This window comes from Drosophila teissieri, chromosome X (genome assembly GCF_016746235.2).
Source record: "Drosophila teissieri strain GT53w chromosome X, Prin_Dtei_1.1, whole genome shotgun sequence".
Lineage (NCBI taxonomy): Eukaryota > Metazoa > Arthropoda > Insecta > Diptera > Drosophilidae > Drosophila > Drosophila teissieri.
The window spans coordinates 14,339,336-14,355,168 of NC_053034.1; the positions used below are offsets into that span (position 1 = coordinate 14,339,336).

The 15,833-nt window shown below is 40.8% G+C and overlaps 2 protein-coding genes across 2 annotated transcripts in view; one reads left to right on the plus strand and one right to left on the minus strand.

Moving 5' to 3' along the window:
• The window catches only part of LOC122624069 (box A-binding factor), a 117,427-nt gene that overhangs the window by 9,702 nt on the left and 91,892 nt on the right, over positions 1-15,833 (plus strand). The window lies entirely within an intron of this gene.
• Positions 2,595-4,258, minus strand: LOC122624070. Its single transcript, XM_043803509.1, has 2 exons — positions 3,808-4,258; positions 2,595-3,430 (listed from the first exon to the last, which is right to left on the minus strand). The coding sequence occupies exons 1-2, from the start codon at positions 4,060-4,062 to the stop codon at positions 2,780-2,782; spliced, it is 906 nt and encodes a 301-aa protein (XP_043659444.1). The 5' UTR covers positions 4,063-4,258; the 3' UTR covers positions 2,595-2,779.

Here is a 15,833-nt window from a genome sequence, read left to right on the forward strand (position 1 = left end):
ATTAAATATTCATTTTAGTATATCGCAAGTGTTGCTAGTGCTGGTAAACCTCGACTTTGGTGAGGGTATCATTTCGCACACACATTTTGGGCACAGTGCATACATGTGAACTTGTATCCGCGCTTCTCGTGGATGTTGTATCTTTGTATCTTTGTATCTGAGCAGCTGCTTCTGGGCTATGTCACTCCCTGATCCCTCCCCGCAGTCCCCCCCCATATTTTTTCGCCTATCTGCGCTGTCAATGTGTGTCAAATTTCCAATTGGGTCGCACGCACAAGCTACTTTGTTGTTATTTGCGAATTTTTTCCCGTGTACGCTTGTGTGAGTTTTCGCAAGCGCGTTGATCGCGGAAACGAAACAAAAACCTTGCCTGTATATGTGTCCATTTTATTGTATGTGCGTGTATGTGTGTGTGTGTGTGTGTGTGTGTGTGTGTTTCCCGAACGCATTGCGTAATCAGCGTTGTACTCTTGCTCTTGCTGAATTTGTTGCTATTTTTTTTTTACTTTTTTTTTTGGATTTTGGACACCAGCTTGACAACAAAACAAAGACAACAGCACCCAATAGCAAAAAAAAAGAGAGGTGCGGGCGCCTAGTTGAGTTAACTTGGTGGCTTTTGTCTAGTTAGCGACTTTAAAAATAGCAGATTCATATGTAGATGTGGGATTGTAGGATTGTGGGATTGTAGATATGTGTTTGTGGCCACAAAAGCTGTTAGAAGTCAAATGGCGCAAGAGCAAAGCAACAAGCAGAAAGGAAAAAAGAAAACTACAACAAGAAAGTGCAGAGAAATTGGGAAACCCAAGATTCGGCAAATTTCATTTAGCCAAATGATCTTGGTGAATACCAACTATTAAAGAATATGTTAAAAAAATGCATAAAATCATTAAAAACCCACACCAGTAAAAAGTTATTTTAATTATATTAAGTTTATTTGAATTTCCTATCTTTGTAAGTATACCTTAGAAGGTATATATTTTTAATAACAAAAGTAGCATTTTTTGCTGTTGCTATAATAAATCATAATACCCTTGAATAAAGTACTTGCGCCATATGCGTCTTTTTGGAGCGTCATCAAAACTTTGGCCAAGCAGAAGCGTCTAAAAATTGTTATGGGCCAAAAAGAATAAAAAGAAAAAATGGCAATGAAATCGGATGATTCAAATAAAACTTAGATGCAGACGAATGAGGTGGTTAAGTTGAATGGTTCTGGCAAAAAAGTTGCTCGCACACTAAACGCATGTAGAAAGTTTTGCTGAGAACGAAGAAAGTAAATTAAAGGCGTCGATAAGATATCCTTGAAAATAACCAGGTACCAGCAGAGATCGCAGTAACTTTCTCCAGAGCTCAAGTTTAAAAGTTAAATGAATTTAATAGCATTTCTTAGGATATTATTACCAGTTGGGTTACCTAAAATCTTTAACTTGTGCTCTAGAATGTAATCAATTTCTTTCAATGAAAGATTCAATATTTAACTATTTCCTTTTGTCTTCTTTGAAACTGATATATATGATCTTTAAAACTACTTTATTTTATATCGCATTTCTTTGTGTGATATCTAGTGTGCAAATCTTCTGCCAAACAGGTAGAATTCAAATTCCCTGAAAACATATCCCCGCCAACCTGGCCAAAAGGCAAAACGCGAATATTTTTCGTGACATAGGCAATCAAAAAACAATGCAAAAATCCCCAAAAAAAAAACATGAAAATAAAATAAAATAAACTGACTTTTGTACAGTTGTTTCTGCCTTGTTTCTTTTCTAACTCGGCGCTTCTCTTGCTCTATGCGGAATTGAAATGTTTTTTGTTTGCCTTTGCGAAATTAGCAGTCGCAAAAAAGTTTGCGAATTTTTTGTGTTTCTCTCTTGTTTTTTTTTCCTTGTTTTTTTTTTCTGGGTAACGCACAAAAGCGCGTTGAGAACGCAAAAAAAAAAAGAAGAAAGAATATTAGAAAACGTAGAAGAGCTGTCCCCGAATTTAGGTCAAATGCTCAACGTCGTTTCTGCGTGCCGATTGGCAAAAAAAAGAAGAAAAAAAGGAAAGAAGTAAAATAAAACTTTTGCGAATTTTGTTCTCTGCCTCTGGTGATTTTATTTATCTTTTTTTTTTGTTTTTTGTTTTTTGGGCTTTTATGCCAGTGTGTGCGTTAATGTTTTATTAGCTATTGTTGTTGCTGTTGTCGGTGCTTAACTAACGGTTCATCAAAATGATTGCGCCCGCTTGAAAACCAGAAAAGTAAAACTAATAAAAAGAAAAAAAAAAAGAAGTCGGGAAATAACGAGAAACAAGCGGCCATAGACGAAATAAAATGCCATCAAATTGCCTAGAAAATTGTTAGTGTTTTCTCATGTCGTCTCGAACGAAATGTTTAAGATCTCAATGCTTTTAATTATAGTATTTATTTATTGCCGACTTTTTCTATTGGCGATCGGTTGGCTGGTGAACGAAAGCTGCATGTTTATGTGCGTTAATCTGGGTGAATAAATTTAACACTTGGCATAAAGTTGATGAATCAACTTTCATAAAAATAACAGCCTAACACATACCTCTTTACTTTTACCTTCTCATGGGTTGTATTAAACTTCTTTGGACCGTTGAATAATAAATGCATACTTTTAATTTAACTGCTTTTGTTCTGAATAGGGGTTTTTGTCTGTCTCTCAATTGCGGACAATGAAGTAATCCTTTAACAAGTAAAAACTACACTTACTGACACCATTTTTCGGGGGCTATATATCTATATGGTATATAGATAAAGTTATATGGTATATAGATGAAGTTAGGATCTGGCCTTTAAGGGCTTGTGCATCATGAGGCGCCGACGCACGCTTCCGATGGCCTCGTCCCAGTTATGCGACGTCTGCAGATCCTCAGCCTTGGCCAATCGCTTTGCCTTGGAGGCGACGCCCTTGCGTTTGATCGCCTTCTTCTTGGGCAGCTTGCTAACTCCAGTTGCCAGTTTATCCGCTTGCAATTTGCCGGCTTCCGCAGCTTCAGTTTTCTTGCTTCGATTGCATTTGCCCGCATTTCGCATCCTTGCGTTCTTCTTCATATCCACACTGGCCATTGAGAGAATTTGCCGGATGGAACGGACACGCCGAACGGCCGGTGGCGTTAAACTCCGTATCCGGCGACCGGAAGCTGGTGATACCCTGGAAAACTTGCGATTCGGCTCCGGCGGCACACGCATTGCTGCCACTTTCGGCGGCAAATCCAGCAGATTATCGTACTTGGGGCGCCGCTCATTCAGCTGCGTCTTGAGGCGCGACGGCTTGGGTGGCGGCTTGTAGGATTCCAGGGTATAGCGGGTGCTCTGCTTGCCGCCGCCCACCGACGAGCGGCCCAGGGACCAGAGACCCTTGCTCTCCTTCTGGAAGGCGCGGTAGATGAGGTGACGTGGCACGGGGATCGGAAGCTCTGCATGGCGTTGCTGGGTTATAGAGAGAGTTATATGGGAGATTGTTAGAAAAAGTTGCGATCTCTGGAGCGTTTTGATTGAACTGGCTTAAGAAGCTGGCTTAAGAAGCTGACTTAAGAAGCTGGCTTAAGAAGCTGGCTTAAGTATTTAGCTTAAGAAGCTGGCCTAAGAAGCTGGCCTAAGAAGCTGGCTTAAGAAGCTGGCTTAAGTATTTAGCTTAAGAAGCTGGCCTAAGAAGCTGGCCTAAGAAGCTGGCTTAAGAAGATGGCTTAAGAAGCTGGCTTAAGTATTTAGTCTAAGAAGCTGGCTTAAGTATTTAGCTTAAGAAGCTGGCTAAAGAAGCTGGCTTAAGAAGCTGACTTAAGTATCTGCTTAAGTATCTGACTTACCGAATCGTATAGCTCCCGCTGTTGCATACTGAGTCCTGGCCAAGTCAACGCCGCTCGTTCCAGGCCCTCGTCGATGCTGCAGTTGTGCATGATGCACAGTTCGCGGACGCAGTTGTAGAACTGCAGCGGATTCGCATCGCGTGGCTTGAAGCGGCTCAGTGCCTTGATGAGACGGGCACGCTGCTCCCGCTTCTGATCCTCGGTGGACTCCGGGGCGGATGGTTGATATGTCTGTCCTTCCTGGTCCTTGGCCATTGCGATACTCTGTGTGTGCACTTCGCTACTGCGGTTGAATAACACTATGAATTTTCTTGTTTTTTTTTGTACGTTCAGCAATCTGGCCGGCGATTTTTAGTGACACATTGAGAATTTTAACTGATACAATAAAAAGTGAGAAAGTCAGTCAGCTAATGTCTATTCCGGGCCAGCACTCTGATTAAAGTGAGTTTTGGGCCAGTCGGTAGTCACTGACTTATCGAAAGTGAAAAGGCAGTGGCTACTATGTAGGTAGAAGCAATCACAAAACACCATTATTGTTCTGTCGAAATATAACAAAAATATTGCAATAAAACCATATGAAAATGGACTTTAAAAAAAGGGTTGTAAATATTTACTGAGCTGAACAGCTGGACACAATGGGTATGCATACATTGCAACGATCGATCAACATATAACAATGATATAACAATGAAATATGCAAATCCATAGGGTAACAGTAACGAGTATTAGACAAAAAGCTCGATTGATCTGAAATTGAAGTAGAAACGGAAATGACTGACCTAACTTAACTAAATTCCTGCGCTTTTCCATTCAAAGAGGTTCTGGGAAAATGAGAGACATGCAAATAAGTAAAATAAGTAAAATGACAATAGGCTTAAATTGGAATTTTACAACAAAATTTCTAATGAAGTTCAACTAGACCTTTTACTTGTTAGTTCATATATATTTAGGATATTTCGATCGGTCTTTACTCATTCGCTTAACCCCTTTTTCCATTAAAAGTTGCTTGGATTTGTGGTGGCCCAAACTAAAAATGGCTGCCAATGGGTTAAATGTGCCAGCAGCGCACCTTCTCTTTCTCTCGCACTCTAGGGGCACTATTTTCATCCCGCACACACACACACACCGCACACACACACTCATATGTATATACGCACGGGAGGGTTAGCAACCCTTACCGCTTGCACGTGTGTGTGTGTGTGTGAGTTCTCACCCTCAAAAAAATACAAGAGAAAAAAAAACAAAAACAGAGGCATTTGTTCGACCATTAAATGCGTTCAGCCAAGAACTACAACAAGGGGTTAAAAGGTGGAAGGGGTTAAAGGGTGGACGAGTAGCTGAAGGAATAGGAATAGGAATAGGAACAGGAAGAGGTTGAATAGTGTGTATTTCTCTAGTTTTGCTCCTCTTGTGACTGTGTGTGTGTGTGCTGTGTGTGCGTGCGTGTTTGTGGATGTCCTTAGCTGAAATCGAGCTAACCCTACCCATAAAAATAAATAGGGGAGGCAACCAGCACACACACCACGCCTCCTCTGTGGCCTACACTGCACAAAATAGTTAGTCAGTATTCATCTTAAAGAACAAACTTACAAAGTAAACTTAAGATCATACATCATACTTGCATTTTACATTTACATTTACTAATACATTTACACTTACTAATAGTTATAGTAAGCCACATTGATTTATATTTTTTGCACTAACTTTATTTTCACTTTCATACTTCATTTTTCTGGCAGTGCACATTTTAGAGCCTTGTCTTTGGGCTTTGCGTGTTCCGATTGTTGTTGTTGCTGTTTTTGGGGGTTCTCTGTAGCGATTTTCCAACAAATATTTGGACTATTCGTAGACATCCAATATGCATGGGCTTTTCTTGTTTCTTGTTTCTGCTTTATTTTTTTTGTATTTTATTTTATTTATGTTTTTTTGTTTGTCGTAGCTCAGCGAACGCCAGAAAGGGAGGGCAATAGGCCGTAGGAAAGTGCAGGGCGGCCATTGGAATGAAGTTATAGTACAGGTAAACATATGTACATATATGTGCATATACGAAATGCACTTGCCCGTGTGTACATATTTGTATATATCTATATATATATATATATGTATATATCTCCCTTTTGGCCCAACGAATCGCTGGAGCGTGCAGTGTGCGAGCGAGATGGGCTGATTGCCAGTGGTGGGGGAGACAGGGGGGATGGGTTTTTTTTTAGTCATGTCTCGTGTGAAAATATGTTTCTTTCATCTTTTTTTTTCAATTTTTTTTTTATTTTCTCTTTACACAATTTGCATTTGCGCAAAAAGTGCAAAAGTTGACACACGCAAAACTCGGCAGCTTATTAGTGTCAATGTATGCGTTTGTCTGTGCGTGTGTGTGTGTGGATGCACACACATATGCGTCGCCATTTTGCCGGCCAGTTTACCCATTTTTTGTTTTTTTTTTTGTTTGTTTGCACTAGCCATTTATTATTTTATTTGTATTTTCCTTTGACCCTACTGAGTCGAACCCCCAATGCACTTAATGAAATTCTTTTTTAACGAATTTTCCCCCCTCTCTCACTCTCTCACTCACTCACTATCTCTCTCTCTCTTTCTCTCGTTGCAGGTGAGTGGCGCTTTTTTATTTATTAATGGATTTTCCATTTACCCTCAAGAACGGTTTGACACAAGGCTTGGCGGCCAAGGGAACAGCTTGACGTCATGCCAAAAAAAAAGAAAATAAAAAACATAAAATGGTAAAATAAATATAATAACGAAGGCCTGAAGCTCCAACGAAAAACTGTCGTAAAAAGTGAGCTAATTGGGGTAGGTAAGGTAAGGTGAAAGAAAAAAAAGACTTGATGTACAAATCAATTGGAAATAATATGATATGGTTAATGAAAATGGAATTGAACTTAGTTAATGGACGTTAAGGTAATGGTGTGTAATGGCTAATTTAACGTCATGTTCAGTTGATTAAAACCGGTTGAAAGCTGAGGCATTTTTTGTATTCAATTCAATTGAAGGGCAAAAAGAGCGCAGAAGAATCATACTTTAATTTGAAGCACTGCACTGTTTACGCACCGAAAATGTTTACTAATAATAATATTGCTGCCTCATCTGGGGAATCCTCCGCTTTCCTCTCATTTTTTGTGTGGGCTGCGCAAAAAGTTGCGAGTGTCAACAAACAAATCCAATGGAGGCAGCAGAAGTGGTGTGCAGCATTCCGAATTTTTTGCATCTTGTGGCAATCGAAAGAACCGAAAAGTAAACAACAACAAAGTAGCAAAGTAGTGGGGCAAAATCAACAAGTAATAACCATTTGAATATGACAATGTTGTGGCGAGAAGTGAAAGGCGCAGATGCTTTCAGTGCGATGCCAACTGAAAGTAAGCCTTGTAATTAAATAGTAACCATTTTGTATGTAGAAATATGTAATTAAACTTCATTACGGCATTTTTTGCTTACGCTGATATCGAGGAATATTTCTTTTTTTTCTGTGGAGACAATTTCCGCATTTCCGCAGATCTTCTGCTGCAGCCCACACTTTGGATGCGAAAGCTACTCGGCAGCCTCCCACTAAACTACTCACAGCTCAACTAAGTTAGTTACTCTTTCTCTCAAACAGTTTAAAATATTTGAAAAATATAGATTGGCAACTGTAGGTTGAACAATGGTTATTCCTGCAATTAGAGTGCTAGCTAAGATATATATCTATATATATATAAGTGCAGTAACTTCAAGTTCCAATATTTTTAATTACCCCGCATTAAATCGAAAATTATGCTTAAGTTCTGGCGAATATTTTCCTTTGACTTTTGCTCCATTATCTAATTTAGCAAATTTTGATAGTGCATCAAGAGCTTGTCTTCTCGCAGTTTTGTCTTTCTTCTGACTGCAAATGCAGCTCTTGATGTGTTTGTTGCTGTTGTTGTTGTTGCAGCAGCAATGATTGTGGCTGTTGCAGTTGCAATTTGTTGTTGTTGCTGTTGCACTTTGGTTTTGGCTTTTGCTGCACGCAGAGCACGCATTTCCAGCGTGAAATGCAATTTCTGCGCTAGAGGAATTTCAATTGTGTTGGTGTGGCCCGCAGGGGGAGGAGTGCGGGAGGTGTTCTTCCCAGTCTTCCACTCGGACTTGCCTACACTTGGAAAAATATTTCAAAATAACATTATCAATATGGTGTACTCTTATTTGCAGAGAGAGCCTTGAAGATATATCGCGTTTGATTGCAAACTGAAATGGAATGGATAGATCAGAAAACGGAATGCCATCACAGGCTGCAAATATGCTAATAATTTCTCGCAGTGCATGCATGTGTATAATTTGGTTTTCCGTTTGCCGTTGCAACTCCCGCAACTGCAGCTCAGAAACTCTGAAATAAATGGATGGATGATGGGCCAAGTCAGTCTTGGTCTTCAGTCTGCAGTCTTCAGTTTGCAGTCTTCTGGCCGCAGTCTTCAGTCTGCAGTCTTCAGTCTTCGGCTTTGGCTTAGACCCGGTTCAGTTTTGGCGTTCGTCAGTTTGTCAGTCATTCAGTCAGTCAAACGCACGACGCTCACGCAGAGCACGCAACTTGAATTGTCTTCGCTTGATTCTCCGTCTTCGCCCCGTTTCTTCAGTCTTCAGTCTTCAGACGTGCATCCTTCTCTTCTTCTGCGGCATTTCTTCCGCAGCCGCACAGCTTCCATTTTTCTTCACCCGTTTCTTGTTGCTGTGCACTTCTTTTAATGTTAGTTGAACTTGGAGGCCACAGCAAATTGCAGCTCTTCTAAACAACATCCAAGACGTCAAAATCTGCGGTTGTTCTGGAAGATTTGGATTTTGTGCGGGTGTGTTCTTCTTCGCTATGCTTGCAGTCCGTTCTTCCCGTTCTTCTGGCTGTTTCAAATCGAAATAGAAGGAATGGGGCAAACAAGAGGAGCAGCGATCTCTTTGATCTTGATAAGCAAATCAAAGTGGAGCATGAGAAGAATTGCTGGTGGAGAATTGCGGGGCAAAGATATTTGTGTCATGATATCAGATCTGGAAAGGTTTTATTTTAAAGGTTTATTAAGTCTGTTGCCCAATTTCTGTATCACATGATATTTGCAGATTGTAAATTCGATGTTTTTTTTACTAGAAGTTTGGTTTTTTGTTTCCATAAAAGTATGCTTTAGTTTTCGGTCATTACTTAAACTTTTCTCTTTAAAGATCAAGATTAATTTGATTTTGCTTCATTCATTTTTCAAATTAGTTTAATAATATAATTTTTCTTAATTGTTTGGGGACTTGAAAACTTGAAAGTGCATTTCAGCATTAAGTGTTGGATAAAGTGGATTTTATCAATAAAATTCCTAAATGCCAGGTTGTTTCGTACCTTTAGTACCTTAAACACACTCATCCCCAATGGAATTATTAAAATTACCATTTTAACTGATGGATGTGGATGTGGATAACCCCGGGCAGCAGATGTCGATAAAGATGAATACAAACAGGCAACAAGCAGTCAACACGAAACGAATCAAAGGATCAAGGAAAAACAAAAAGTTGCCAAAAAAAGCAAGAAAAAAATGTAATTTATTCATCTCCAAAAATGTTGAAAATGTATGGGGGGATATATTGGCGTTTATATATACATACGTATATCGACACTTTGCGAGACGCGTGCCCGCAAATACAGAGCGGCAGAATTGGCTCCTTTTTGGGCACGTTCCAGCTGGTCCTTGGTGCTTGGTGCTTGGTCCTTGGTCCTGCCCCTCACTTATGTTAATTATATTCGCCATGGCTAATTATGTGACCAGAAGAGACCCGACCCTCCTTAGAGGGTTAAGGACCCGCCGGCAAAAGGGCCATGGCGGTAAATCGAGTAATTTTCATGGCAATTTCTGCGTAATTCGCTCACCCAGTCGTCGTCGCATGTCTGGCGACAAATGCCGGAATCTATAAAATAAATAATAAAATAATGTGCGCACCCTCCAAGGAAAATGGAGGGAGTGTCCTTCCGCACTGCTACTGTCGCTGGTGTAACTATATAATTATCGTAATTATTTTAATTGTACCTCGAAGAAGGCAAACAACACAAAAAAGAAAAACAGGAGCGAAAAACGCAAGCTAGAGTGAAAATATAAAATATGTAAACAAGGATCGAAAGCGACGGCATAGACACGAGATAATGCATAATGAATTTTAATTGAAATAATGCAAAAGGTCATTGGGTTCGTTTAAAACGAAGGGTTCTCAGTACTGAAGGGAATTAATATTGAATGTTAAGTTGGGAATATATTAACTTGGGGTTCTAATGAGAGTTAATAAAAACTATTATTTAGTCTTAACATGGTTAATTTTATTAGTAAATAGAATAAATAAGTACCTTCTGATTCCCTATACCATACCATTTTCCTTATACAATGTTTGCACATTAATCAAAGCATTCCCCAATATGCCAACTGAATTTGAGCATTGATACGAGACCCGATAATTTCGCATTGGCTTCCCGACAGATTCTCCTCGGCAGGCCCGGCCAAGTTCTATATCTTGTGGCTGCCCCACTCTGCACTCCTCTTGCGGTTGTGGCCAACTGAGTTGTGCCCTGCAACTGGTCAAACCACAATAACTGCAGGTCCAAGACCTTCCCAAAAAAAAAGAAAAATAAAAAAAAAATAAAGAACGAAGCAGGCAGGCAGCAGATAAAGGAAAAAGGCCATAAAAACTGCTGTTCCTACTGCTGTCCGTAGGTCCGGTCGTCCAGTTGTCCGTATGTCCGCTTATCCGTGTGTCCGCATGTCCGTATGTCCGTATGTCCGTCCGTGGAGTGTCCGTTGCTGCTGGCTACTCTTTTGGTGCTCTTTTTTGTCGGTGGTCCTGCCACTCGCGCCTCTTTTTGTTCTCGACTTCTCGACTCCTTTTTGGACCGCAATCAATGTGAAGTTGGCTGCATTCTTTTTTTTTTTTGGTTTTTTTGTTGTGTGTCCCTTCTTTTATTCCTTTATTATTTTTCCCATTGTTGCCTTCACTGGCCCCGTTTTGTTGTGTGTGGTCAGTTTTGGTTTGCTGCCTGCTGCCACTGCTGTTTTGGGTCCCCGAGTTGATTACTTAATTCTATTGATGACGTTTTGACTGATTGCCTTATGAGCTTTCACTTTTTGTGCTGCAGACTGCGGACTGCAGACTGCGGAGTGCGGCTCAGTTATTAACTGGTGCCGCTGTTATGAATTATTCATGCAACAACCACAAGGCGCACACTTTGTTGCCGCCTTGCTGAACTTTTTTTCCTTCGCCTGCCTCGATGTCCGCTGCTCTGGGACTTCATCAGGCGATCCGATCCGATTCGATTCGATCCAATGCGATGCAATCCAATGCGTTGCGATGCAATGCGATCCGATCGGACAGTCCAAACGGACAGCCGTGGTCTTGGGTATCAGCTGGGTCTCTGCTCTCGTTAAACGTTTCAATTGACATTGCTGATTACACTGGCCAGCAGGGATGCGGATATCCATTGATCAGAAGGATAAGTTTGAGAATGAACATGTGGTGACTGCGTTTATATCGCTTCCGACTACTTAAACACTCTTTTTATTGATCCGAAAATCTTATTACTTGGCACTTTTTCAGTGCATCTCAACTGGGTTTTGCTGGGCAGTGTTTACCGCTAGATGACTTTATTAACGCCACTGGTGGCAACATCATCATCATCGTCATCACGACGACCAGCGGACTTGCAATCAAAGTCGCCGACAAAAGTTCCGCGCTCATGGACATACATACATACATATGTATGTATAATACAGTCGCAGTCATACGTATATGGCGGGCATGATTTAGTGTCAGGCACGGCGAATTCCTTCACACCTGCTAAAGTCTCGCTGTCATGTCAATAATGTCGAAAATCCTACCCCCCCTCACTCTCTCTCTCTCTCTCTCTCACTCTTTCTGACTGTCTCTTTTACTCGCGAGCGGAGTGATACCTGATAATGATGTGACAAAACAGCGGTCGAGATTTTTTTTGTAGCCCGCAGGCGAATTGAGGTGCATCTGAAAGGAGTTTGTGGAAAAAAGAAGCCACCGCCCGAGGAGAAGTGGCTAAAAAAAGAAGAAAGAGTTACTGGACGGGGGGCTTACCCCCCTTAGGCTGTCATTAACGTGATTTTGTTGTTGTTGTTGCTGTTGCTGTTATGCGTTATTACGCGTGCGCAGCGGCTAAAAAGTGGAGGAAGAAAGGAGGGGAAATATCAGGAGGTGTGGAGTGGCTGCTGTGGAGGCTGCTACTAGTAGTTGGGTAGTACTACCTGTGTCTCTCCTTTTCAGATATCGCCTGCCAACGCTAAGCTAAAGTGACATTTTGACAGCGATGCGTGATAAACGACGAAAAATGGCCAAATGGCCACATGGCCACATGGCCTTTGTTGTGGGTTATTTTCGTGGGATTTGGCTTACTTTGGCCTTTAGCAAAAGTCAATTTTTTTTGTTTTTCGGAAGGAGGTTTACGGAAAAAAGGAAAGTTGGCAAGGAAAGGAAAGTTCAGGGGTAAAAAAACATTTTCTTCTTTTATGAATTTTGAGTATGAGTTAAGCATTTAAATTAAAACGCTTATGGATTTTAAATATGAGTTAAGCATTTAAAAAAAATTAATACAAATACTTGTAACAAAAGTTCATAAAATGTAATTTTCTAAAAAAATTTGGTTTTGCTTTACTTTAAGTATTTATTTTGTAATTTTCAATCTATGAGATCTATGCGATTTATTCATCTGTTAAAGGCTTAATGTTAAGTGTGTTTTACTTGATTTAATTTCTTGTATAGCAGCCGCACCCGCACAATCATGAGTTGTGCTCCACAAGAGCCATGAGCTCCCCAGCCCCATTTAACCCCCGTCCCTCGATTTTAACCCCTGTGCGCCTGACAATGCGTCCGCTGGAGTCGCATAAAAATGTTCGATGCCTGGCAAATAATAAAAAAAAAAACTATGAAAACCTCCGGAGCACAAACATGCCGAGACAACTAGAGAGGTGGGTGGGGAGGGGGGTTGGTTGATGGGGTTTTCCAGGACGGGGGCATTGGGGGCTTTAGGGGGTTAAAGGGGGCTTGACACGAGCACCACACAGTGGTCGCGTTTCTTAAAACGCGAACAAAACGCGTGGGCGCACAATAGAGTTGTTGCTGTTGCTGTTACTGTTACTGTATTTCTTAGTTTTTTGCTGTTGTTGCTGTTGTAGTTGCCGTTGATTGTTGTTGTTGTTGTTGGGCGGCTGACTTGAGAGTTTGACTGCGCCGCTGGATTTTGACATTTTCTAACACGCGCCTGCCAAGCGGCATAAAAATTGACATATTATAATGTCATGGCGTCCCCGATTTGCGCCACTGCGTCCAACAAACATGCCAGCCAAAGGCAGCCAAAATAAACTGCAGGGAAATCTCTCAATCCGTCAGCGGATTCTGCGTGGGTGGGCGGCAATGGAAATCCCGCTGCGGACGGAGGACGGAACGGGGCGTGGCAGTGCGGAAAATCGAAGGCGCAGGCGCACACACAGATAGCCAAGTTTTGTTCGAGTTTTGTTTGTTGTCGTTTTGTTTTGACACAGTTGTCGTTCAGCTGGAGTTTTCTCTCCGGAAAATCCATTTTCAGTCCTTGAACGCATTTTTGTAAAGTTTTTGATGTATTTAATGGCATGAGGATTCTTCTTTAAAAGCGGAAAGAAAACTCTTGATTCACATATAACTAAATATTTTTTAAAATGCTGAGCTACTTTATATATCTTATTCCTAGTTTTTTTTAAGATATACTAAGTATTAAAGTTGTTTTTTATGTCTATTATTATGTTTAAATTTTCTTTGAAGCACCAGTAAGCTCAAAAGCGATTGTTGGGTTTTTTACGAGTTAAGGAAACACATTTGACTTTCCGCAACGACTGTCAGTATATCCGAGATAATTTCCGTGACAAAACTGTCTTGAACAACTCTCAACCCACAAGTTTCTGGAGGCCCCAGCTCACGCACTTTTTCGCAGCAGTTTTTTCTGTTTCTTGCGAGGTTTTTTCTGCTTTTGGTTTTTTTTTTGTTGTGGTCGGGACACAAATCGCAATTGAGTCTCTCAGTTGAGTTCAGTTGTTGTCTTTATCAGATTGTTGCAATTTTCTGTTGTTCAATGTTTTGCTGTTGTTGTTACGGCGATTCGTTGCTGTTGTTGTTTTTGTTGTTGCACAGCCCGCACTCTCTATGGAAAGATCTTTATCAGGCTTTATAGGTACGCTTTGGTTTTACCCCCAACGAAAGCAACAAACATGGCAGAAAAACATGTAATGAAAATTATGACAAGCCAAAATCCACAGTGAGCGAAAAAGAGAGCGCGATAGATGCACGAAAAGAAATCAGGAATCGTATTTCCACTTTAAATCGGAGAATTGCATTTTTTGCATAAGCTGCTATTAAGTTCCAATGTGACCATGCGCTCTGCCAACAACTAGATTAGAGTGACCGTTAGTTGGTGTTTGCTTAAAGTTGTTCTGCTATCCCCATCCAATGAATAGGTTTGTATTATTTGAATCGACATAAATTTTGTTAAAAAATGCGCATTTTTTTCTGTGCAAAGTTGGAGAAGAAAAATTGTAATGCGAAAAAATTATAATTCAATGGAAAATTGCGCCCACACACGCCTCACCAACAATTGTTTTTGGTTGTTTGGTTTGTAGCCTTATCGCTCAGCGGAAAGCGTTGTTGTTCAATGTTGTCAACGTTGTTGCTCTGGTTATTGTAACTCTGTGTGTGTCTGTGCTGAATTCTTTTCATATTTGATTTTCTCCTTCCTGCCGATGGTGATAGATTTGCAATTGCATTAGGTAAACCCCACAGATCTGCTGCCTTGCAGTGACATAAAATAAAAGATTAAACGACCGATCTAGTTTAACGTGGCTGTATCGAGATCGGTTACCAATCACGACATTAAAATTAGATTAAGTACGCATATATCTTGAGCTCTTTTTCTTTCACCTGGATCGTGAGACGATTAATGATCATTACAAATTACACTTGCCATTCGCCAGCGAACACGATTCGCTGCCATTCTTTCGCTTTCCTGTAAACATAATTACCATGATTTCTAACCGTCTTTTAATTGAATTAAATACGAACAAGCGTTCGCTGCATAATAATAAATTGCCGTCGATTGACGATCGTTAGCAGTAGTCGGCTGCAAAAGCGAAAGTTGCGTTCGCCAAATTGGCCAAGATCGCATCGCAAAAGAGCTCCTTCCTTCAGCTTCATATCGCCACATACCGCCGTCTCTTTCCATTTCCAAGTGATCTCCCTGTCTCTGTCTTGCCAGTAGTCGTCGTTGCTGTAAATTAAGATCGTGCGATTAGCGCTGACAGCGAGCGAGCGATCGGGCAATCGGTTCATCGGTCGATCGGTCGGGGTAATCGCAAAAATCGGTCTATCGATCGCTGGCTTTTGGGTGAGGAGGAGCTTTCTACATTTTTAATGAGCATTTCAGCTGCACCATCGATCGTGAGCCAGCGGCATCACTCCCCCTCTCTCTCTCTCTGTCCTCTGTGGCCAAACCATCTTTATTCCAGTGGATCGGGGTTCATCCATTATCGAAATCGAAAAACCACAATACCTGTTCCGATTGCCGTGTGGGTGGCCTCGGCTGTTGTCTCTGTTATCGGGAAACCCCAACGAAATGAAAAGGCTGGGCATTCAACTGCAGAGAAGTTTAAATCAATTAAATTACTGTATTTATTATTACTATTCCTGGTGATAGTAGAATTCAAACGATTTGTTATGTTATGGGCAAATGAAAGGATTCCCAAGCTTTAGATTCATATGAATGTTATTTAGAGTTTTAAATGGCTTCACTATTTCTTGAGGATTCCATCTTTACTATGCAAAAATATTAAAACTATTTATTGATTTATTTATTTTTTCTATTTAAGAGCACTGCCAATTTTGTGTTGGCCAGCATCTTCTTGGGCAGCCCGAGGTTGTTGTTTCTGTTGTTACTGCTGTTGTTCGTGTTGTCGACTGTGTTGTTCTTGTTGGATTTGTGCGGGTGCGGATACCTTGGCCAGGTCGCC

Bases quoted from the DNA above. Each gene is read 5' to 3' on its own strand.
- LOC122624070 (XM_043803509.1), bottom strand. From the start codon at position 4,062: ATGGCCAAGGACCAGGAAGGACAGACATATCAACCATCCGCCCCGGAG. The intron at 3,431-3,807 runs GTAAGTCAGATA...TCTATAACCCAG, and splicing joins AGCGGGAGCTATACGATTCG to CAACGCCATGCAGAGCTTCC.